Raw genomic sequence first — 26350 nt, forward strand, 5'->3', positions numbered from 1 at the left:
CAGATGACTCCTGGGGGGAGAGGGGAAAAATGATTCTGATTGAGAACCACTGGGATAAACAAATAGACCAATAGCATAGAATAGAAAGCCCAGAAATAGACTACCCAGCTATACTGGTATATAGAAACTTGATGTGTTTCAGAAGTACATTGAGGTATGTAGAGGTAAATATAGACTATACATTTGTGGTCATTTAGTTATCCACATGGGAAAAAATTATACTGGATCACTACCTCATATCAATATATAAACAATTCTAATGGATTAATGCTTAGATGTGAAAAGCAAACTTGAAAGAAAATAAAGAACATGTTCTTTTTTAAACCTTAGAGAAGGGAAAATTCTTTTAAAATATATAAAAACAAATGTGTAAAATATTCATAAATTCAACAATATTAAAACTTAAAACCTCTATTAATCAAAAGGAAGTATCAGAAAAGTGAAGAACAGCCACATACCTGGAGAAGATGTTTGCATTACAGATAACTGACAAAGAATTTGTAGTCAGAATATTTTTTTAAATGTCTGTGATTCATTAAGGAAAACAAACTCCATAGATAAATGAGCAAAAATAAATTGGCAATTCACGGACAAGATACATGATGATCAGTAAATGTTCTCTTTTATAAGTAATAGAAATGTAAATTTTAAAAGGATAAAAAAGCAACAAGAAAACTATTATTTAGTAAGATCCTCTGAGTAAGAAGCAAAAAAGAGTATGTGTGTTTATAAATATGTGCTTGTTTTATGCAAAGCTTGGTTTATTCTTCACTTAATACAAGTGGGGTTTGATTCTTTAAAAATCATGTTCACATTTAAAAAATAAAAACATGCCGAAACCGGTTTGGCTCAGTGGATAGAGCGTCGGCCTGCGGAATGAAGGGTCCCGGGTTCGATTCCGGTCAAGGGCATGTACCCTGGTTGCGGGCACATCCCCAGTGGGAGGTGTGCAGGAGGCAGCTGATCGATGTTTCTCTCTCATCGATGTTTCTAGCTCTCTATCCCTCTCCCTTCTTCTCTGTAAAATATCAATAAAATATATTTAAAAGATAAAAAAAAAATAAATAAAAACATGTTTAATAAAAGCTTAGTTTGAAAGCAAGATTTTTTATCTTATTAAAAAACTTAAAATACCCTTTTTTAACCTAAAATGAGTTCGATAGAAAATTTTTCTTTATGCTATAGTTTATCAAGTATACCAACTGATTGCTAGGTATTTTATTTACCTTGTATTTCATTGGTTAGGGCTCCCTTGGGAATAAGGTAGTCATAACATTTATTTCTGGGCTCCATCTTTATTCTGTCTGGCATTGAAATGTTTTTCCACAGCTTGCTTTAGGTTATGTTTTCAAGTTTTAAGGTAGCTGGAGAGTTGTAAATACTATGTCCTGTTTCTTTCTAATTTTTAGTTCTAAGTTTCCAGAAAAGGTTATGGTATGAATGGATTTTGCACATAAAAGAGCTAAACACATTGTTGTATAACGTCCGATGGTTTGTTTCTGCTTGCTTATTTTGGGTAATCCAAATTGTAAAGGCCCTGAACTCTTCATGAATTGAGTTCACATATAGCCTCAAAGATCCTGAATTGATTTAGTTATCTGCTTCTTTTCCTACCTCAAGAACTTCGATGAAACTCTAATCACTGGGAATTGGATCCCTGAGTTGTGATTTCAGTTAATTCTATTCTCCAGTGCCCCAAGATGGTTTTTCTTTATAAAGTATCATTTATATATATCCTTGATTACTTATGTAGGTGACCCTTACATGCTAATAAGAAACACTATCCCTGGGCTTAATTTTCTTAGGTGTACAGGATAAATAACAAGAGTTTTATGTCTGAAGTTGTGAAAATACAACAAAACTTTAATATTATTGGTAACAGTCACAAAAGTCCAAGGCCAGGAAACGGAATGTTGAGACTTGTTATTTGGGAATTTGACTTTGTTTTTTCCTTCTGTGAAATGATTGTTGATTCCTCCCATGTTACATACATAGTATAAAAGAAAAATTTAAGAACCCCATGTACATGCAAACTTTGGGTAAGAATTAAACAATTTTATGCTATTGAAGTGTTTGGTTGTTATTACATCTTGAGGGTATGATTTTAGTCAAGAAAGGGTAGTATCAGCCCTAGCCAGTTTTGCTTAGTGGATAGAGCATCGGCCTGCAGACTGAAAGGTCCTGGGTTCAGTTCCAGTCAAGGGCACATACCTTGGTTGCAGGCTCCTCCCCGGCCCAGGCCATGGTTAGTGTGAGTGCAGGAGGCAACCAATCTATGTATTTTTCTCTGTCTTTCCCTCTTCCACTCTCTTTAAAATCAATGGAAAAATATCCTTGGGTGAGGATTTAAAAAAAAAAAAAAAAAAGGAAATAGTAGTATTAGATTGTTACTTGCTAGAACACATCTGAACTTTGTAATTTGTAGTCTCACTACATTATTTGTCTATCCTCCCCCCTTTTCCCTTGGTATCTGTCCTATATAATAAAAGCCCAGTGGCCAAAACGGCAGAACGATCAGAGACCAGAATGACCATGGCCCCTGGCCTGGCTGGCCCCGCCCCCTAGCGAGCAATTAGGGGCGATCAGGCAGGCAGGCAGGCAGAGTGGTTAGGGGCAATCAGGCAGGCAGGCGAGCAGTTAGGAGCCAGATTGTGAGAGGGATGTTCGACTGCCAGTTTAGGCCCGATCTGGATCCCTGTGGGATCGGGCCTAAACTGGCAGTTGGACATACCCTGAAAGGTTCCGGATTGCATGAGAGTGCAGGCCAGGATGAGGGGGACCCCCCCCCCATGCAAGAATTTTGTGCACTGGGCCTTTAGTATATGTAAAAGTCTAAGTGACCGTTCGACTGGTAGCTATGACGTGCACTGACCACCAGGGGGGCAGACGCTCAACGCACAGGCATGGAAACATGGAACAGATTGATGAATCTCAGAGGGGAGGGGGGAGGGCGGGAAGAGATAAACCAAAGATCTTATACGCATACTAGAGGCCTGGCCCGCAGGAATCGGGCTGAAACAGGCAGTCCGACATCCCCCAAGGGGTCCCAGATTGCGGGAGGGTGCAGGCCTGGCTGAGAGACCCCACCATGCACTGGAACTCTAGTATTTGCATAAAGCAAAATGGCACTTTTTCTCCAGACATATTTCTAAAACCCAAATCATTCATTTGTGTGTAAAAATAAATTTTGGGGAAAAGCTATTCGAGTAAAAGGGACTGGTTATAAATTACAACAAAGTTCATGAATATTCACAAGCAAAGATTAATTTACAACTTTGTGAATAGCAAGTTGACAAAAGTAATTTACAGTCCCTGCTTGCCTTTCTCCCTTTTAATTAGTATAAACTAGAATTGAAGTTATTTGACTCATCTTAGGAGATTGGTTTAAGTTTTGTCTCAGGAAAATGAGTTTTTCCATGTAGAGAAAGTAATATTACATATACATAGTGGCTGAGTTAATTCCATCTCCTCTCACCTTCCATGGAAAATATTCCTAATCCAGCTTTTTAAAAAGTCCTTTAAAAAAACACACGATATTTTTTAAGAGAAGAGGGGGAGAGAGAGAAACCCATGTGAGAACCAAACATCAATCTATTGCCTCCTGCATGCCCCCCACTGAGGATCAAGCCTGCAACCCAGGCATGTGCCCTGACCTGGAATCGAACCTGCAGCCTTTCCGTGCATGGGACAATGCATTTTCCAACCCTGGGCCACACCAACTAGGGCAGTTCATTTTATATTGAAAGGGCCTATCCCCAGATATTAGCTCTCTGAGAGATTACTAGTGGCCCACTTGCTCTGGAAATTAGTTAGGTGGTTTTTATGCAGAAATTTTTGTACCTTCTAGGTCAGTGGTTGGCAAACTGTGGCTCGCGAGCCACATGCGGCTCTTTGGCCCCTTGAGTGTGGCTCTTCCACAAAATACCACGGCCTGGGCGAGTCTATTTTGAAGAAGTGGCGTTAGAAGAAGTTTAAGTTTAAAAAATTTGGCTCTCAAAAGAACTTTCAATCGTACTATTGATATTTGGCTCTGTTGACTAATGAGTTTGCCTACCACTGTGGTGATTGTGTCCTTTGTTCTCTTTTCACAAATGACCTGACACACTGGCATAGGATAAATTTTAAGTTCATGGGCAAAGTCATCATTTAGAGCAGCCGTCGCAAACCTTTCGGACCTCACAGACCACCAGTGGTCTGGTTGGTGACCGCTGATTTAGAGGAACTAGCCCTTTTACATGCAATGGATTACGAAATGCCTCCTCTGTACGTAATATGCAGTCTTTCTTGATTACATGCTGAAATAAGGTGGATGGATGGATATTTTATTTGGAGTGTGTCACTTTTTCTATACTTCAAGCTCTGGTTTCTTAGCTTTGTCTGACCTGTTCATATATTTCAGTTTCTAAGTGGGCTTTATTTTGTAGTTTCCTTTAAAAACATAATCCAGAATTCAACAGAAACATTTAGTTCCCCAATGAATAGTAATTGTATTTATTTTCTACAAAATATTTTGGGATCCATAGATGTACAAGGTAGTATCCTTGCTTACTATCGAAGACTTTATCTAACAGGGTAGATGATACCTACAAACTACAATATCGGGTAGTATATGAATATTAGGTGTTTCACCAGATTCTGTAGATATGCTGGAGAGGAACAGTCACTATCAGAGAAAGTGGGTCTATAAGATGGATAGGATTTGAGCAGTCAGGATGGGACGATCATGTCAAGCAGAGAAAAATGTAAACGCAGTTGCAATTATGGCACCGAAAGGGTGTTTTTGGGAAAGAAGTCTGGAGCTTTGGTGTGTGTTTTGAGAGGAGCATTATTCTAAGGCCAGCTGGATCCTTGATTTCTAGGATGAGAAATACAGATTTTAGTTATTACTATTTCAGAGCTGCCCCAGTATTTTGAAGAAAGAAATGAAGAAAGGCATATTGGTGATGCTTGTAGATGGATTTGGACAAAATGAGTTTTTAGTTAGAGACAAACTAATAAATAGGTTGGTGAAAAGAAGAGGTAATAATAGTAGAATTTGGAGACTAATTGTTAAGTTCGAGGGTACAGTGCTAGAAGGCACCATTAAGAGAATAATAATGGTATCTCACTGAAATTGGAAATCATAAGAGCCATTTGAGGTAAGTTAAGTTTTAGAAATTTTGAATGTTGCAGTTGTAATGTAGAAGTGCTAGTAGGTGGCTATTTTTTGTTGTTGTTAATCCTCATCCAAAGATATTTTTCGTTGATTTAATTTTTTAGAGAAAGTGGAAGGGAGGGGGAGATTCAGAGAGTGAGAGAGACAGACAGACAGAGACATGGACTGGTTGCCTCCCACACATGCCCCAACCAGGGCCAGGGATCAAGCCCTGCAAGAAGTACGTGCCCTTGAACTGTTTTGAACCAGCTGTGACCCTTCTTCAGTCCACGGGCCAATGCTCTATTTACTGAGCCAAACCGGCTAGGGTACTTGGTGGCTACCTGGATATCGTTTCCAGAGTTGAAACCTTGGATAATAATGTTTATTGTAATCTCACTTAAAAATTTGTCAGAGTACAAAGAAAGATGTTTCTAAATACACTTCAGACCATACATTGGTTGAGTATGGAGTGGGGAGGAGGATTTATTACTGTTTCCTGAATGTTTTCATAATGCTACTTTTGTAATTTGAAGAACAATAAAAAGGGTTGACTATTTGAAGAAAAAGATTCAGTAATGTATAGGAAAAGGGGAACTTGAAAGACATTTCTGAGAATTGGGGCGGGGGGAAACAACTGAATTTGGACGCAGGGGAGAATGCTCAATTTCAGGAGCAGGAAAAGTAAGAGCCAGCTGGAGTTCAGCTTGAGGAAAAGGAGGAATTAGATGTAAGTATAAAACTTAAACTCAATTTCCTAAAGAATACTGTTAAGAAAAAGAATTCTAAGATTTAATAGGAACAAATGTTTTCCATTTTGGTTATTTTTAATTGTAATGTTTTTGTCATGGAATTATTTTAATTTTTTATGATTATAAAATTTAAAAGGACATGTTCTTTAAAGATTTTAAAACCTATTAAAATGTGTCATTACAAACTCATCTTGAAGGTAATTTAGTGTCTGGGTATATGGCACTACTTAAATTACTTTGGAAATTATAATTCTAGTAAGATTTTTTTAAATGTTTTGTCTGTCCTATTGAACTGACTTTACAAAACTCTTTTGGCCTTTGAACCTAAATTGCCTTGAGGCTTAATGTTCATAATTTTAAAAATGCTCGCATTTCCTAAAGGAAGAATATAAAGGAATAATAACTATTAGTGGGAAAATATTCTTTAAAACATTTCAAATTATCTTTTTTTCTTTTTTTCAGGTATATTTGTATCCAGTATTGTTCTGATATTGTCACAGCGATCACTTTTCAAGTTTTACATGTACAGTGCAGCCTTTCTATTAGCTGCAACTTCAGTGTTGGTAAATTATTATGCTGCTTTGCACATTGACTTCTATGGTGCCTACAACACATCAGCTTTTGGAATTGAACTGCTCCCTCGGAAAGGGCCCTCACTATGGATGGCACTCATTGTTCTACAGCTAACATTTGGAATTGGATACATTACACTACTCCAAATTCATTCCATCTATTCACAATTAATTATTTTGGATCTCTTGGTTCCTGTAATAGGCTTAATTACAGAGCTACCATTACACATCCGGGAGACTTTAGTTTTTACTTCTTCCTTGATTCTTATATTAAACACACTGTTTGTCTTGGCAGTGAAACTTAGGTGGTTTTATTATTCCACACGGTATGTTTATCTTTTAGTGAGGCACATGTATCGAATTTATGGATTACAGTTATTAATGGAGGACACATGGAAGAGGATTCGTTTCCCAGATATACTGAGAGTCTTTTGGCTGACAAGAATTACAGCTCAGGCTACAGTGTTAATGTACATTTTAAGGATGGCAAATGAAACTGATTCCTTCTTTATTTCTTGGGACGATTTCTGGGACCTCATTTGCAATCTTATAATTAGTGGATGTGATTCTACACTAACTGTTCTGGGCATGAGTGCTGTAATTTCCTCAATAGCCCATTATTTGGGCCTTGGAATATTGGCCTTTATTGGATCAACTGAAGAAGACGACAGGCGACTTGGCTTTGTAGCACCTGTTTTATTTTTTATTTTGGCTCTTCAGACTGGTTTAAGTGGGCTAAGACCAGAAGAGAGACTTATTCGCTTAAGTAGAAACATGTGCCTTTTATTAACTGCAGTCCTGCATTTCATCCATGGGATGACAGACCCCGTATTAATGTCTCTCAGTGCCTCTCATGTGTCATCTTTTCGTAGACATTTTCCTGTGCTCTTTGTCTCTGCTTGCCTGTTTATTCTTCCTGTTTTACTCAGTTACGTTCTTTGGCATCACTATGCACTAAACACATGGCTGTTTGCCGTTACAGCCTTCTGTGTGGAACTCTGCTTAAAAGTAATTGTTTCTCTCACTGTTTATACGTTATTCATGATTGATGGCTACTATAATGTCCTCTGGGAAAAGCTTGATGATTATGTCTACTATGTTCGTTCAACAGGCAATATTATTGAATTTATATTTGGAGTAGTAATGTTTGGAAATGGGGCTTATACTATGATGTTTGAGTCAGGAAGTAAAATTCGGGCTTGTATGATGTGTCTACATGCGTATTTTAACATCTACTTACAAGCAAAAAATGGCTGGAAGACATTCATGAATCGTAGGACTGCTGTTAAGAAAATTAATTCACTTCCTGAAATAAAAGGGAGCCGCTTACAAGAAATAGATGATGTCTGTGCAATCTGCTATCATGAGTTTACTACATCTGCTCGTATCACACCATGTAATCATTATTTCCATGCACTTTGCCTTCGGAAATGGCTGTACATTCAAGATACTTGTCCAATGTGCCATCAAAAAGTATACATCGAAGATGATATCAAGGATAATTCAAATATACCTAACAACAACGGATTTATTGCACCTAATGAAAATGCAGAGGAAGCTGTAAGAGAGGCTGCTGCTGCCGAATCTGACAGGGAATTGAACGAAGATGACAGTACAGATTGTGATGATGATGTTCAAACGGAAAGAAATGGAATGATTCAGAATACAAATACAGGTACAGCAGCTGAAGAATTTAATGAGGACACTGACTGATTAAACAGCATTTACTAATCATTGAGGTTATTTGTTCAAAATTCAGTTCATCCAAAATGGAGTTAATATGCTTCACTTCATTGTGTAACCAGGCACAAAAACAGTCAATGTTGAATCTGTGAATGGTTTTCCGTTTACTGTGATGTGCTACTGTAAATATACCTCTTTAATTACTTCTGGTCTCTTTGGTGACCTATTTAAATTTGTGTACATTATTGTACATAGAATAAAATGTTTTCACGTTTTTATGACAAAATTTGAACAAATAGCTTTTTAATAGATATAACGATAATACGGTGCGCCAACTGTGCCAAAGATTTCTAAATGAAAGTGTATAATGCATCTAATTCTGGCCCCTAGTGTTTCTTTAAGATGGGTGGGAGAATGAAAGTGCAAATCAGAGGAAACCACATTGAATCAAGGAAATAAAATAATTTGGACCAGAGGATAAAGGATTTATTTTTACGAACTAAGGAAAAAGTAGGCTGCCAGAATAATTGAGACTTTTTTTGAAATTTGAGAGTAGCACTGTAGTTGAGCTGAGTTCAAAAGTCAAGATTTGGATATTGTGAGTTGAGAAATAAGCATATATCAGGTATGTATGTATATCAGGTATGTATCAACTTATATCTGGTATGAACCAGAATGTGTATAATTTTGATGTAAAAATCAGTGTATTAACCATTCAGTGTTTGCAGCATTGACATAAAATTGTCCTTTTGGACTTTTGAAAAGATTATAAAATTAAATACTTGGTGATCTCCATTCTTTTAAGCTGAGATATTAAGTGACATGAAAAAATCCTGGCTTTATGGATAAAAATAAGGGAGATGGTGTGCAGTGATGTATAATACCTCTTTAGACAAGTTTCCAGAGAATTCCTTTATTGAAACTAAGTTTTACCATGAAATTTCACATACATGATGGAAAATACATACCAATTACATATCAGGAAAAAATACTTTAATGGTATTGTTATATAGCTCATTGGCTAATTCTAGTGGATCCTCATCTCTTACTGCTGCCATTATCTCCAGTATTTGACTAAAACAAAACAAAACAGATGGTTTAAATTTCCAAGTACATATTCCGTTTTAAATTTATCTTTTTCCACATAAAGGATGATACTAGCACTTTTAATAAGCTTAAGCGGGTATTAAAGTTTTCAGCACTATCTTAAAATAGAGTAATTAGAGATTTCTGAGGTAGTTTTGTATATAACTAGAACCAAAAACCAGTTTCAAATAAATTATAAAGGCAGCCTATATTATGTGTACCTCAATTAGGGAATTAACCTGGTAGAAATGAGTCCTTTTAAATTGTGGGTCATGGTAAGCTTTTAAAAAATTGAAAGTTACAAAGAAGTACAGTGCATGTAGGCAAGTACTATTTCATTTATGTATGTACATGTGTAATGCGTCAATATAAGCCATTGTGGGGACAGCCATCAAAGTTTGAAAGCCACTGCTTAGAGAACTAGTACTAAAGGATAGCAAAAAAATTGTGGCATGATCACTAGGCGCAATGAAAGCAAAGGAAGTTAGAAGTTATTTACTCGGAATAATGTGTTTGGTAGGGGGGAAACTGGGCTTTCTTTTCCTGTACTTTTCCCCCTGCCATAGAAAGAATAGCCCAGGTGTTATTCTTTCGGTTTCTCTACCTAAAATAATTACCAGTAATGTTTTCTAGCATTCTTAAATATAGATAGAATATTTTTATACGTGAATTATAAAGTTTTAAAGTAAAAATTAAACATTTAAATAGTCTTTGTCTTAAGCCTTTTGTTCCTTTTATTAGTTTCTTAAATATAAAACACCTAATGGTATTAGGGATGGAGATTAAAGATTAACTGGAACTTTTTTATTCTGTAAAAGTAGCACAAAATGCTTGCTTAATTTGTATACTAAATGAACTGACTATACTAAAATTTTGTTATCTGACAGTCAAAAATATGGTGAAAGTAAATCTGTTAACATTTAAATTGACACTAAAGATCCAATTTTCTTCATAAACTGCAGAATTTTCCTCTATTAAACTATTTGGAATAGGAACTTGCATAATACCGTGCAAAATAGATTCTTGATACCCTTCCCCCTTCCAGTCCTTTCTCCACCCTGATACCAGTTACAGCTTAAGAAAAAAGCTGCCATTTTCCCATTTAAAATCCTTTGGGTCCTGATAAAATCTAAACTAAGTTGGCACAGAAGAGCCCTCACAATCTGGCCTCACTCTACCTTCCCAGACTGATCACTTACTCATGCATCCTACTTTCTGCCACACTAACTCACTGTTCCCCTGGAGCAGCTAAGTCCTCTTACAATCTGCCTTTGCTCAGCGTGTTTCTCTTTGTCTGGCATAATTCCCAGTTAGTAAACAGTTGAAATGTCACCTTAGTTCTCTTATTTCCCCTCAAGGCAGGCAGTTGCTATGTCCTATGGTCCCAGTCACACATTCATACCTCTGTAACACCACTACCATCTAGAATTGTACTTTTTATGTTCTTGTTTGTTCCAGAGGGAAGGAATCCTCATCTGACTCGATTAGTGCCTTATTCAAAGTGCCTGGCACAATGTATCTACTCATTGGTGGGTAGATGAGGGAAGGGACTGTCTGGATTCTTCTGTATAGCCTCAGTAAAATGGCATATGGCAAGACCTCCAAAATGTGTTTCCAGGAATTTATTTAGAAGGGAGGTCTCTATACAAATAATTAAAACAAAGAACTGTTAATAGATGGAATTTGATTAAAATGACTTTGTAAGTAGGAATTTTAACTTGCTAATTAGTAATTAGACTATGGCATGTGTTTTTGAAATGTGGCTTAAGCTTTTCAGTTTGCAAATGTTGATTTTCCCAAGCTCTGCCTAGTCAGAACTGGTATTCATGATTGTAGTTCCTAATCAAGCATTTTCAGTTCTTAACTGTCTGCATTTAGAAACAGGTTAAAATTTTGTCTTGTAGATGTATAGCTAAAGTCAACAGGTATACTTAACAGTAAGGTAGTATAGAAAATGGATTTTTATAATCATCAACAGGAAGCTTCATGAGAACAGAACTTAAACCAGGTAAGGTGTGTTGTATTCTGACTGAATTTGCAAGAATGTACATTTCAGGAAAATTACAAGTGATTCCTTACTAAACAGAATTTATGTATATTCCTCACCCAGGGGTTTTTAGACAGTTAAGTTCTAAAGTCTTTGCCAACACTAGCATGTTTAATAAAGGAAAAAGTCTTTCCAATATGTTTTGATAGAATAATTCACTTTTCTGCCTGCTGAATTTAGCTCTGGCTTAATACTCTTACCTGTTAAAAACTACTGGGAAAAAAATGGTGCATATGGAAGGAATTATTACAACTTAATATTAATTTTTGTGAATGTTATAAATGTGTTCAGGTGCCTAAACTGGTAAACCACACTAGATTGATACAGTCTAGATTTAAATTATGTGCTTGTGCAAACAAAAGAAACCAGATGATGTCTCCATTAAAATGATTTAACAAACTTTTCCTGTAAGTTAAAAAATCGTCTCCAGCTCCTTGATAGATAGATGAGTAACAGAGCCCATCTTTTTCACATGTTCCTATACATTATAATAAGAAATATTATGAATTTAAGGAAGTAAAAATCTATAAAGTTCTACCCCTCTTTTTGTTTGGAAAAAGAAAATTCTCATGTGTTATTTCTTAGGTTTATTCAGGTTAAGTCATTTAAAGTACAGATACCATTAAAAAGGTCTAAGATTGCATTTTTATAACCATCAATAGGAAGCTGCATGAGAAGAGAACTTAAACCAGGTAAGTGTTTCTATATATGGAAAGCATTAAGATCTTTCCCTCTCTACAAAATGACAAGTGACCAAAATCACATGAAGTTCTCACTGCAGCAATAAAACCACTGGGGTACAGAGGATATGAAAAGAGGAGCTGAAATAGAGCAAGTCAGGTGTAAATTCCTAAAAACCACTGCATTAAAATGGTTGTATTTGATCTGAACTTCATCCAACTTTATGTCCTTTGAGTTCATTTTGTTAATAGTTGTGAAGGCCATGAAAACAAAATACTTACATTATATGGCAGGGTTCATTTCTGTCTTTCAAACAGTGCCCATTTTCCCACTTCTTTTTGGTAGGAAATGACGTTTTTACATATTTTGAACCAGCATGTGTACTTTTGACTCCACACCAAGGTGCATCTAGAATTAGCAAACAGAAGTCTCTTCAGAAGTTTAACTTTTTGAATTTTTTTGAAATGAACATTACCAAACCAATATATAACCTCTAAAATATAAGTTATGATTCAGCTTCAAACATGGCAAAAAGCAACAGAAAAGTTCTAAGAAACACACAAGACAAAATATTAAACTGTACAAATTCTTAAATGTTTTTATAAGACTCATTTTTATCCCCCACTCCCCTCCCCCCCCGCCCCCCCGCTTATTGCTGATGTATGATATGCTTTTTAAAAAGATCTAAAGCTAAGAGAAATACAACTGTAACATGAAAACATTTAGGTTAAACGAACTTCTGTATTGCCTCAACTGAATATAAAACAGTAGCTTTGAATACTGGGGTTATTCAATAACCTATTTCCTTAATTAAGAATTATAATAGCTTACACATTCTATAAGCTTTGTACTTTTAATGAGCTCATTTAGTTTTCATTATTCCCCAAGGAAATAAACCCAATTTCTTCAGAATGGCTCAGCCTTGACTTAACAAAAAAAGTCCTCTTGTATAAAATCCTTGTGTTCCAGGGTATAGATAAAAATTTTAGCTTCTAACCTTGTTTTAACAGATTACTATCAGAAATGCTTAGACTAAACCAATTTGATTTAAATTTCTGCACTTTACTTAAAAGTATTGTAGAATTAAGCCATTGCAAAGAAGACACTGTAAAAAGTTATGAATAGTTTTTTAAACCCTGAGCCAAAATGCTTAGTTAAGACTCCTTGTTTAATAAAATATTCATAACTATCACCCTAGTTACCGTCATCCCCTTTTAAGTACTTAGGCTTTTGTCAAATTTCTAAAATTGAAAAAATCACTTGCATAAACATTTTTCCATTAATTGATAACAACCCCAAAGGTTTTCTAAAAAGTGTAACTGTTGAGACTGTGCTGTTTTAAAACAAAACATTCGTTAATTTTCTTTAGTTCTTTTTTTGGAATGGGTTAATATGAAAAAGTTCTAAAAACAAACTTACCAGTCTCAATCATTAATTTTTCACTAGGTATTGACTTCAAAACTTCCAAATTAGCCTCAGTTTTCAGTGAGCTTAAAAGATATTAATGTATAAAATAAGGTGCATTTAATGACTTTTTCATAGTATAAACTTATCTAAACAGATCACAAAACTAACTCAAAATCCCAAAACAAACTTTGCTTGGCTACAGAGGCAGTAGTATACCATTGTATTTGCACATCCGTATTAAATAAAAGTTCCAACCGCCAAGGCTGAAAGGGTTTTTATAAAGGGTTAGTAGGCCATTGCCAGCAAGAAAAAGACCAGGTCCTGGGGTATGAAGTCTAAACAACCAGCAGTGTGCCAGATGGAAAAGGCAACTTGTCAGCCATCCTAGAATTGAGCATTCTTATACATCATGGTGGGGATCTGAGTTGTTTTAAAAGAATTTACAGTGTATATAGATAAGGGGCGGGAGGAGGTGAATCAGGGTCAGCTCTGGGATAGGCTCAGGGTCTTGCAGGAAGGTGTCTGTTCTGGGACTGGCTGTAGGCAATAGATGGAAAGTTCAAGCAGATGGCACCTGGCTAGTCTCTCTTTTTAGATAATTGCAGAAATAGCCACAAGGCAGTTAATCCAAAATTCTACCAGACAACATACAGGAATGTGAGCAGTCTTGCTATCTGGCTTTGCAGTTGTTTACGGATTAACCCCCTCCTGTTCTTCCTTCAACCTTCTGGCCTGTTGTGATTTAATTTAGGACATCTCAGCATTTTCTCTTTGTCACTAACTAGCCTTACTGAATCCAAATTAAGACCTATTCCAACCAGATCCTGCCTTTGGGGAGGATACAATAACTTCCTATGAGTAAGTAAAACTTAACTTTTTAAAATATTTCGCTTTTCTGAGAAATTGACATAACTTAAGAGTGGTATGTCTAAGCTTTCTCTTTCAGTTTCAGCTGTTTTCCAGAAATCTACATTAGCAAAACTCACTCTTGTTTTTATAGGTTTCCCTTTTTGAATATAATTTGATTTTAGTAGGATTTAGGAGAGGTGGGATTGAAATGTTTGTCTAGTTTACCGTAAGTACCAGCCTTTTAATTAGTGTTCTCTAGAAGAAAACAGAATTATTTTCAGCCATCTTAGTACTTGGTCAATGTAAATATTTTCTAAAATATGTTGATATGCTCAGTTTTGAGGGGAAGCAGAGTTTGCCACTGCAAATATGCCTTTGGAATATTATGTGAAGCTGGTTTATTTTTAAGGAAAAACCTTTGACATTTCTCCCTAACTGCCTTAGAGAATTTAGAAAGAGGATCTGCTCCAGTGAGGGAGCTATCATCATAAACAACAATAGTTTAATATGAACTAAGTATAATGGAGGAACCTATTAGCAAGGCCCATTTGATCAAAGTCCTGTCTGTCCCATTGTTAAAGAAGGCCCAGCAAATATTTGTTTACCAAACATTTGCTTTTCATCTCCATGTGAACTGCTTTCCTCGCCTTTGAAGTCCCAAACCACAACTCCTCCCTTTTTCTTAGCTCAAGATGGCTGTATCAGCTTCCTCGGTCCTCTGGTCTCATTCTCATGGAACTCCCATATATCCCTACGTAATATGTTTGAATATTTTCTCCTATAATTTATCTCATGTTAATGTGATTATATAATCCAGGCAGAATAACTTAAATGGTAGAAGGAAAATTAAATTTTCTGCTCCCACAGTTTGGATACTAAATTTAAAACTTGTCATCAAATTAACAATTTGCATATTTTTGATCTCATGAAATCATGTCTGACTGACTTAAGACTTTTCCAACATGTACTCCATGTTTGTAAAAATTGATCAAAATACAGAAATGAGGGGGAAGGGAGGAAGAGATTAACCAATGAACTTATATGCATATATGCATAGCCCATGGGTAGACAATATAGTGAGGGAAAAGGCCTGGGGAGGGGGGTGGATGACGGGGTCTAAGGAAGAACAACTGAGATTGTGTGGTCAAGTTTAAAACTTGCCCATTTTCGGGGGCGGGGGGGGGGGTTATAATTTAATCATTAGAAACCAAACTTGGTTATAGATAGTATAAATTACCATACTGCAGAAGCTCAGATTAAGACTAAAATAATTAACTTTTAAAACAAGAACAGAAATACTGACTCTGACTAAACGACTAATCCATTCAGTTAATGTAGGGAGGAAAAACGCTAAATCTTTATAAACTCGAGATAATTTAGAAACATCTGAAACAGACTTATAGTTCAAATGGGTAGAATAAAAGCCTTCTACCCCCTCTCTGGAAAGCCATCCCAAAATAACAAGGAAAAACAGAAACAGCATTTTTTTTTTTTTTAATGAAACTAGGAGGGATTTCTAACCCCTAATCAAAATACATAGAGTAGAAAGTGGATGGAGAAATGATAAATAACCTGTATTTACCTGCTAAGCAACTTAAGTGCTACATGCCTATAGAGAGAAATACTGAAGACAAACTAATTCACCCAAGAAAGTTCTAAGAACTGGAAGAACCAGGAAAAGGCTGGGATAAGGCAGGGGACTGAAAGGGGGGATTGTTTGAAAAGTCAGGGTAAAGAGTAGATGGGACTCCCAGATTACTTTCCCATGAACTAGTGCAGAGATGATTACTTTTGCCCCTACCCTGGGAGAAGGAGGTAGGAGGGGGAGAGATGTGTACAGTCTAGAGAATTTAAATCGGAGACTCTAGATTGCAGAGCAAGCACAGAGGAGTGCAGCCTCAGGCATGGAACTGAAAATGGAGACTGCTTACTGCACAGTGAAATCGTCTCTCCAACCAACCCTTCCCTGCTTCAGAACACAGGCACGTTTATGAATCTCCACTCCACTTTTCCAGCAGGCAGCAGAGGATCCTCTCTGGAGACACTGAACCAACCGGAAGAGCTCAACAAGCTGACATTTAGGAATCCCTGCTGAGAATGTCAGTTGGCCACCTGAATGGCTTGCCAGTTGATAGGCTATCTCACCACTGAGCTTCCAGTCAGCTTTTTTTTCTTTAACTTTTACAGTATACAGGGAAGAACAGCCTGACATTTGAAGAAAGCCTCCATTGTAATAGAGACCAAAACAACAAAAGGGGAAAAAGGAATGCAGAGCATTTTTGGAAAACAGAAAATAACTTTAAAAAACTAATTCTTCAGAGAGATGAGATGCTGCTGCAGAAAAAATATCAAATGGAAGTGTTTGGGGGTTTTTTAAATCCACTATCTAGGCAAACTTTCAAGAGGGAAAAGTAGAATAAATTCACTTTCAAATGTGTTCCATCAACACAAAACGAATACATGGGATCTAAAAATAGTTCTATCAGAAGAAATACTAATCCAAACAAGCAGCAAGATGGAAGGAATGGAACAGATTATCTAGGCAGGTTTCCTCATAGGGAAAAAACAAAGGCATTCTATAGAGATGTTGCAAAGTATAAGAAGCTTAGTTTTGAAGAAAGCCAAGTAAACGAAAGTATGAGGAAAGTTACTGCAGGAGAATAAAAAAAGTGGTACACCACATGGTTCAGCAGTCAACAATATACAGACTATTAAAACATGGAATATGCATATAACAAAAAATCCTAAATAAGGGGACTATGGAAGATAATGCAGGTGGGGGAACAGTATGGAATATGGACTTAAATTCTCATATACCTTCATGAGAACAGGTAAAGGGAATGAATGAATAACAACAATGCATATTAATTAGAAGTAAGGTGATAAAAACAGTAATGTGATTGCCTCTGGAGAAATTTACTCGGGTAGAGGACATGCTGGAGAGCGCTTAAAGCCTCTTAGTACTACTGGACTTTTTCTTCCATAGGCATGCAGTCCTTCGCATAGTAATTAACAAATTAATCAAATAACTTAAAATACTAGAATATTTAAGTAAGTCTGAACTCTATAGCAAACAGGTAAATTTCATGATTCTATTTCCTAAGATTGTAGTAAAAAAATACCAGAAAAATAATTTTAAGGAAATTAAACACTAATGACGGAAAGTAATCTTATACTATTTTGCAATTTATTTAATGACCTACACTGACATCCTATAAAAAGACACTGGTGGAGGCTCACCAAATGTGGAAGAAAATGAGCCTGTATTGGGTGTGTGAGGTTTTAGTTTGGCATAACAGCAGAAAGGTCACTGAGTGAGGAGCAGATGACACAGGTCCTCACACTTTTGAGTTACTTTATACCTGTTTTTTAGCTTCTCTAAGCCCCAGTTAATTGACTTACAGAGATATAGATGATTATATCATAATATAACCTTTCCCCCGTGGTCAGTCATCACTCACACACACACACACACACACACACACATACACATACACAATGAACAGGTATGTTTTAAAGGGACAAAATAACCTAAAAATAAACTGCATTGCTACAGAAAGCTAGCTGCTGAGCTCAACATAAAATTATTTTCCATTATTGGAACACATGGTAGCAGTTTTTAATGTTCCAGCTTTAACCTGTAATAGTACTGTTTAATTTCCTACATAACTACTGAAATTTTCAGGCCAAGGTCAATGCAAAATACAAACTAAATTAAAAAATTCGTATCATCAGCAATTCACTATAACAATTTAAGGAATCTGCTTAATATGTTAAAAAACAAAAAAACCAAACCTACCAACCATTAAATCCTATATAGAGATCCAAGTCAACCAAAGCAGCTGCTGTTTCCTTGGTACCATCAAATGAATGCACCTAAAAACATACAGGCATAATTCTATTATTATAATTAATCACTCTTCCTTTAAAATTCTAAACAAGATTAATAAGATTTTCTAAGCAAAAACATAGGTGCATTAGGGTTTTTGGACCACAAGATTTCAAATGTGGTGGCCTCTACAATTTTTATTTTCAATTATAACCTGTCATCTCCAAGTACATGAGATAAGAAGGAAGTAAATTTCTTTGTGGCCCCCTGTGGCTATCTCCATCGGCATTAGGGCCTGTATACATTACAGCATGCATCTCCAGGAAGGATGACCAGACTAGGGAACCACATTCTTAGGCAAAAGCATGAGAAAAAATTAGAAATGCTATAAAACTATTAAAAAAATATTTTTAAACGTTCAATTTTCAGTTAGAAATTACTTTTAAGAGGCAAGTTTTAAGACATAAAGAGGTTGTAAGAACGTTGCTAAAACAGTGTATTATATAGTCAATAATATCAGCTCAATAGGCAAAAAAAAAAGGGGGGCGTTTTTCTCCTTCAAAGATACAGGAGGTTATGTAATCAAAACCAGTAACAACAATAACACTCCTTTAAACACACGTAGTGATATCAAATTAATACTGAGCCTAGAGTCAGAATACACTAGGTAACAAGTTTCTGAACAAAACTATTACACAGATGCCCAAAAGGGTTTATTTTTATCCTCAGCATTTCCCTCTGACTAGAAAACACAGCCTCCAACAGTATCAAATAGTTTTAAACGTGACTCCATATAAACCATTTCAGAAAATTATTCTTTATTTGAAATTTTTAAATAAAATTTAAGTTGGATTTGCTGTTGCTGTAACTTTTTTTAAACTATTATAGAATCATCCAAGTAAATTCTTATTTAGAAATAAAGTAAATGGGCTGAGAGGTAGAGCCTGGAGGTTTAAGTGCCACCAGTAATACCAAGAGCATTAATGAAAGCCTCTCAACTTCCAAGTACTATTCCTAAAGGATAAATTATAGGGTCAGTAAATTACAGATAAAAATGTGCACTGTAATACCTAATACCACAGCAATGCAAAAAGCATGCATATCATTAGTATGCATAAAATATGAGGTTAAGAATTTAAAAGCATAAATATGAAATTGTCAAAGCAGTGCAATATGGGTATACAATTAGTGCAAAGTGCTGTTTCCTCTGCCTAGATAACAGGTTTTTATTGGAACCCAGTGAGTCTCTCCTGCAATTATATATGAAAATTTACATATCTGAACATTTTTCTGAGGCAGATTTTCAATGGAATCCATGATCCCCAAAAGAATAAAAATCACATGGATACTCGTGTTAAGTGGTGGGTAGATAATATTTTGGGAAATGCCTCAAGATTAATGATTAAAATGACCATAAAGAAGTGTTTTGAATAGAAGCAAATTACAGAAAGGAGAATGAGTCTCTAAGTCAGAGTGATAATAGTGAATACAGTTGACAAGAAATTAAGGCAAAACTAAGTGAATGTTAAATTATTTAAGTATTATTAAAATTTATTTTGCTCAAATTTAAGAATGTCTGATAAAAAAGGCAAGAGAATAATATCACACTGTTAAAATGAGTACATTTAGGGCTTTTCTATACTCATTTTTGTACTTTGAAAAAAGTAACTAAATTTACATGTCCTTCAGATAACGAGACAGGAATCTTAGTAAGTTTATTGCTGACATCTGAATTACTTTAGAGACCAATCTTAATAACCAAGAAGCTTTTTGCAGCATCTAGTAAAAACAACACTTATACTTACTACTCCCCCTACACACCGATCTCTATTTCTTTTCATTATGTCTGTGAATTAAAAACAGAGAACTTTTAGCAAATAGCTGGATTTCTGCAAAACTTAAATTCTAAATATTATAGCTTTAACTTACCCAAAAATTCAGCATGTGAGTTTCGGCAATGAAGAAACATGGGTAATTTTGTCTGATCTGACAGTTCAAACTGTTTTTCAAAATACCTGCATAATCAAAATATTTTGTTAAAAATTTTATTTTAGCAAGAGAAAAATAATTGTTAAATGATCTTTCTTAGTTAAAGGAATTTCCCTAGAAATTATAGGGCAAAGATACTAAGTTGAGACATTTAAAATATGCCAGGCTTAGCCAAAGGCTTTCACAACACCCATCTTCTGAAAGGGGTACTTCATTTTCTGGGATTATAAAATTTTCAGAAATGATTATTAACTACAGGGTAAATTAAGTAGTATTTTACTACTGATCACCAGAAGTAAAGAGCTATAGAGTTTAAGTTTAGAGGTGTACGGTATTTCCCCAAATAATTACTTTTAACTAGCTGTCCAACCAAATCTCAGCAAATGAAGCAGACACCATCCTATAACCTGTGGGACCCCTTCCCTGCAGAATGTGTTTGGTGGGGGAAAATACACAACTGGCCCCTTGCTCTGAGAGCTGGCTGAGCAGCATCAGCAGGAGTCAGCTGACTCCAGTGAGAAGCCAGGCAGAGCTTTATTTATACTCAGTGTTTTCTGTGTGCTGTTGTATAACAAATTACTGCCACTGTACCAAAAGGATTCCCTTATAAACTAAATACAAGGAGCTGTTACAGAGCACAAAAACTAAAATACTCCATTTTTCAGAAAAATGAGAATTACATGATAAAATAGCAGCTCTGAATATTTTATAGAAAGGTTTTCCAAGTGCCACATACAGTTATCTCATCTAGCACAGCACAAGTGTTGGTGTCAGAGGTGGGTAGGACCTTGTTCAAGATCATAGCACACAACAAGCAAACCTGGAACCAGAACTTCAGTGCTCCAATTCCAAGTCCCAGCCAAAACCAAAAGTCATGGTATATCAAAGAAGCCTCTTCCTGGTCCCACAGTATAATGTCCAGAGGATATAATGGGGTGGTGGGTGTAGGGGTGGTTTTTCCCCTTCACTTTAGCACAGTGTTCCCTCTCATTTTCCTTAACGGTCAAGTAGTTTGAAGTGAAACCAGGAGTTACAGACAATAGGTGTCTTATTATTTTCTAAGGGGCTTAGGCCTCTTGATCTTGGGGAACAATCTCTCTGTGTTTAACTTAAATCTCTTTGGTAATATTTTCCCATATCTTGTCTCCCGAGGTGCAGCTATTTTACCCCTCTATCTTTGAAAATGCTTCATTTCAAAATAACAAAAATATACTTTTAAAAGACATAGTCATCCTAAAATCGGTGGTCTATGTCTTTATTACCCAATGTTTAGGTTTTTAAACCACCTTTTAAAATTCTGCTGTGTTAGTATAAGCAAAAAATATTTTTAAAGTGCTGAAATTTCACAGTGTAGGAAACAGAAGGGAAACTTGGGGGAAAAAAAGACTTAAATCATTACTACTAGTTACTATTTCCATAATATCTAAATTCAAATGTCAGCAAGTAAGTGTGCTCCAGTCATTACGTGAACTTTGTTTTTTGTGTGGCTTCAGTCCAGCAGGCAGTATTCTTCACTCTGTGTTCTCTTCTCTAAACTGGAAATATTTTTCAGCACAATTCTATGTACTAAGCCACATGACCAAGCTGGAGACTTACCGGATCTAATGCTCAGCTTGGAAATAGTTCTTAAATTATCTCCACTCACCATAGAATGTGTCATATAAAAATAAAGTGTTACTTCCAAAAATATGTTTCCATGTGGTGGTTGTGTTGTCTAGTGGTGCTATTGGGGCCAGAAGCACCAATGACATGACAAATTTAACCATTGAAGGGTCATTTTTCATAAAATTTCCTTAGGGGTCTGGAGGAAAATCTTCCACTAGGCATTTTAGTGCTATAGTTACTTTAAATTAAATGTGGAATAAAAGCTACAAAAAGTTGAGTTCTTGCAGTACAAAAAAGTTTAATGTAGCCAAGTTGTGGGCTCCTCGGACATACATAAGCAGTCCCATAAAATAGCTGCTCAAGTAAGAAACGAGAACTTGTCTCTCTACACTTAGCATACGCTCAACTCAAGTGTCCTGCTCATTCATCTCTGTCAGCTTCTGAACATTAGAATTGCTACTTCTTTCCTTCAAAGAGCACATGTAATTCACAGTTCTAAATAGTTCTAAGTCTTATTCTTCTCACACCACAGTCTTTGCCTCATGAGGCTTATCTTAGCTGAAAACAGACACGAAAGTGAAGGAATTATGATCTATGGGCTTAAGAAACCACTACAGACAACTTTTTCTACTTAAATGTGAATATGTGAACTTAAGATTAAGTGAGCTGACCTACATAATATTTAAGAGAGATAAAGGGATTTAGTGATCCTGCGGGTAATCACATGAGCATCCTTGAAAAACACAGCAAATATTATGTCACTAATTAAACAGTTCTGACACAGTTATAAAATTAGAGAACTGAAAGACTTTGAAGAACATTAATGTAATCCATCCTATGTCACTTGGTTATGAACCTTCATGCTCCAGGAATTCTGGAGCTTGAAGTTTAGGGTGTGACAGAATCGCTACTCAATCAGATTCTCGCTACAGGCATTTTCAACTGGGCTGGATATATGGGGCTGTTTGTGGCAGGGAAGGGAGGGGGAGAAAGTAGGGTACACTTTTGGCATAATTTGAAAAATCCCTTCAAGCCATTGGGCTTAATCAAGATCATATGACAAAATGGTTAATTAAATATTATGAGAGAAAAAAATATTATGATAGAGCTAGACGGTATCTTAAAGAATTTGATCCAAATTCCTTGCTTATATATAAGCAACTAAGCAGAGGGTTGTTTATTCTTAAATGGCCTTAGGGACAGATATTATACTTTATTCACATTTTTTACTATTGAGTTCCTAGCAGTTTCTGGCACATATAACTAAATATTTGCTGAATGGTAGAATAACTAAATTAACCTCCTTTAGAAGCTCATTCTAATATTTGTCATCTAGACAAGACATTGTTTTTGAAATTCAACAAAATGCACATCTTCAATTAAGCCTATGACCTAAATTTTCTTTTCAGCCTATAACACTACCCACCAGTATGACAGGAGCTCCAACTAAAAGCTATAGGCAATAGGGTATAGGAAGTCCCCAAGGCTTGTAAGCTTTGTTGTTTTCTAAGAAGACACCACTCTCAACAGTGGTTAAGGATTTTCCTGCTCCAAAGTGACACTATCCAATGCCCAGCAAGAATAAAATAAGTTTTCTTGCTTTGGTCCTATCTCTTTTTCATATCCTTTCTCTTAAATCATATCCCCCACAAATGAACACGATTCATTTCAATGGAATGGTTCACGTACGAATGCATTAAGTCAATTAAAAGCAACACAAAGCCTCCACTATATAAAACTCATCACTTATTTCTACCATTAAAATCAGATTAGATGGCTAATCAATCAGGGATCTAACCTTCCATCCCTTAGGAATTACATGTAAGTATGCATGGCATTTGTTTCACTTAACTGTTGATATGCAATGGAAAAAAAGAGACCCTGATGCTTAAAGATACGTATTCAGAATGATAAAAGCTATTTAAAAAAATTAAGATTGTACAATAAAGTCAACAAATTTCCTTACTTGAGCTGAGTATCTTTGGGACAAAACTGTAGCCGGTCAAAATCTTCAAGACAAAAAAGAAGAATTTTTCATGACTTGTACAGAACAAATCAATTGTATTTTCAAGGTCACTCACAGAGCTGGGTTGGCACTTACCAAGTCCACATTCCCCTATTGCTACAACTTTCCCCTTGTTGTTTTCAGCGAGATTTAGCAACTCCATTAAGTAAATATCGGGGTTATTCTTTTCAAATTCATCACATCTTGTAGGATGACATCCAACTGTACTGAAAAACATATCTAGCACAAAATAATGTCCTAGGATTATTTTCAAAATATTATTCATATTTATATTTAATATGCATAAATGAGAGAATATAGATTAATTTCAACTGGTTAATTTTTAATAGCCAAAAACTATTCAAACTATCAGAATTGCATTAATCATATAAAACTTTTTGGAATACCTTAACAAGGTAGGGCATGAAGATGAAAATTGCCTTAACATATTGATAAAAATAATGAATGCAACTCTTCCCAAAGCTTAGCCCTAGCCAGTTTGGCTCAGTGGATAGAGCACTGGCCTGCAGACCAAAGGGTCCTGGGTTCAATTCCGGTCAAAGGCACATACCCTGGTTGCAGGCTCCTCCCTGGCCCAGGCCCTGGTCAGGGCTCATGAGGAGGCAACCAATTGATGTATTTTTCTCACATCGACGTTTCTCTCTGTCTTTCCCTCTCTTTCCCACTCTCCCTAAAAATCAATGGAAAAATATCCTCGGGTGAGGATTAACAACAGAAACAAAGCTTGGTATATACTGAGACTTGGAAAATGAAAATTTCTTGTAGAATTAAATAATTTTATCTTTTATAGTCACTGTTCATGTGCTATGTTATTTCATGTATTTAATAGTTAAAATGTTTATTCCTTCCCATTAATAAGGGTAACTTAAAGAGATGGAAGGGGGAATTTGTTTTTCTAAATAAAAATAAAGCTCACTTATCTGGAGGCCATACTTCTTGCTAGTTTTGATCGTATAGAACACAAAGATGGAGCCAAAAGGGTTTTTGAGTGCCTAAGGTGCAGCTGAACCCATGGGAAAGGTGGAGCCTTCCTGGGACTCTGATGCAGATGTTTACATAGAAGGGGAGGCAGAGCTTTGAAAGCAGTGAGGACACAGGTAGACGGAGAGGAGTGGAAGAGGGCTGACATCGGAGATCCGAGAACTTTTTTAAACATATCTGTTCGGGGATAAAAAGTATGGAATGGAAGACAATATTCTCATCACCTAAAAGCTCTGGAAAGATGACTACTTTTATGACCTTAATCACTATGAAAAGGTAGCAGTGGATCCTGAAGCGATTTCCATAAACAATAGCTTTTAATAAGTCAGTTATTTTGAAAAATAGTGTAGGATGCCTAATTTTTCAGTGTTCAGTAGATAAAGCAAACCCCACCCCCCAAAAAAGTAATGAATTTTCAAGTAAATGAATGCTGGATAAAGGAGGTATTTTATATAATTAGGATTTCTTTAGGAACCAATTCCAAAATTTCATAGATTTTAAATAATTGCAGAATGTATGAACATAAAGTACAGGATGGATTATGTAGTATAGTATTACTTGCATTCCTGGGGCCTTGCTCAATGTCTGGGCCTGCATAATAAATATTTAATAAATGATTTTTCACAGCTTAGGTTAAAAAAAGAGCAAATAACAAGCAATTCACCTTAAACACATTACAACATATACACAAAAATTCTACATCAGGAATATTTGAGGTTAAATCATATACCTGGTGACCTTAATTCTGATTAACTGAAATCTTAATCCTTATTAAGTACAATCCTTATTAATTTCTATGCCAATGGGCACTTCGAATTTTTCATCATAATCATGTCCCATTGAAATCAGTCTATTTTCCTGTTGTTTCTACAGTCATGATCCATTGTATTGTACCTGAAGCAGCTCTCAGAAAGATTTCAACATAACTTAATTCATATTTGCTTTTGGTAAAAGTAATATGAGGATACCATTTGTTTGTGCCAAATGGAGTGCATCTTTACTGTCTTGTAGATTTCCACCTGTAATCATAAACTGAAATAGAAATAAAATAAGCCCACTTTAACAAGGTATCAGCAATTGTTCCACAAACATACCTTCCCATTACTGCTTTTTTTCCAGAATGCTTTTATCTCTCACTGTCACACACCTCCCATTCCTTTAAAATTCAACTGAAGGATTATTCTCCTATACGTAGAGTGGTCCGTCTACTCCTCTCCACGCACAGACACACAATACACAGAATTCAACACTCCCACCTGTTGAAATGCATTCACGTCTGTCTTTCCTATTGGAACAGTGGTCGGCAAATTCATTAGTCAACAGAGCCAAATATCAACAGTACAACGATTGAAATTTCTTTTGAGAGCCACATTTTTTAAACTTAAACTTCTTCTAATGCCACTTCTTCAAAATAGACTTGCCCAGGCCGTGGTATTTTGTGGAAGAGCCACATTCAAGGGGCCAAAGAGCCGCATGTGGCTTGAGAGCGGCAGTTTGCCGACCACAGTATTAGACCATGAGTTCCTTGAAGGCACAAATCAGGTTGTGAAACTTTGCAAAAGACTGAATAACTAAAGACCTCCGATTTTAGAATTCTGTTCATCTAACTCAGTGATTTCATAGGGCTGAGTAATTCAGCAGTTCTCCCAAGTGTCAGCCCAGAACCCCAGGAGATATATGAGGTCAAACCATTTTCATAATACTGTGAT

The 26350-nt window shown here is 36.0% G+C and overlaps 2 protein-coding genes across 14 annotated transcripts in view; one reads left to right on the forward strand and one right to left on the reverse strand.

Annotated features, from left to right (window-relative positions):
• The window catches only part of RNF139 (ring finger protein 139), a 54338-nt gene that overhangs the window by 13835 nt on the left and 14153 nt on the right, over positions 1-26350 (forward strand). Inside the window, exon 2 of one of the 2 annotated variants that reach the window (XM_080646896.1) lies at positions 6349-6450. Coding sequence is in view for 1 of the 2 variants with exons in the window: in XM_080646895.1 (XP_080503021.1) it covers positions 6349-8133 (1785 nt within the window). In the remaining variant the exon portion in view is untranslated. Of the gene's footprint in view, positions 1-6348; positions 8134-26350 lie in introns of those variants that run through there. The other variant, XM_080646895.1, reaches the window with a different exon arrangement.
• Positions 8970-26350, reverse strand: part of TATDN1 (TatD DNase domain containing 1) — a 31672-nt gene continuing 14291 nt past the window's right edge. For 7 of the 12 annotated variants that reach the window (XM_080646903.1, XM_080646908.1, XM_080646906.1 and 4 more), the window contains 8 exons: positions 23736-23879; positions 23601-23643; positions 19970-20055; positions 19846-19886; positions 18011-18087; positions 13375-13445; positions 12237-12363; positions 8970-9215 (listed from right to left, as the gene is read on the reverse strand). In XM_080646903.1, coding sequence (XP_080503029.1) covers positions 9113-9215; positions 12237-12363; positions 13375-13445; positions 18011-18087; positions 19846-19886; positions 19970-20055; positions 23601-23643; positions 23736-23879 — 692 coding nt within the window. In that variant the 3' untranslated portion in view covers positions 8970-9112. Of the gene's footprint in view, positions 9216-12236; positions 12364-13374; positions 13446-18010; positions 18088-19845; positions 19887-19969; positions 20056-23600; positions 23644-23735; positions 23880-25535; positions 25674-26350 lie in introns of those variants that run through there. The other 5 variants (XM_080646901.1, XM_080646897.1, XM_080646905.1 and 2 more) reach the window with 2 other exon arrangements.

The sequence above is a fragment of the Plecotus auritus genome (assembly GCF_963455305.1).
Source record: "Plecotus auritus genome assembly, chromosome: 11".
Classification (NCBI taxonomy): Eukaryota; Metazoa; Chordata; class Mammalia; order Chiroptera; family Vespertilionidae; genus Plecotus; species Plecotus auritus.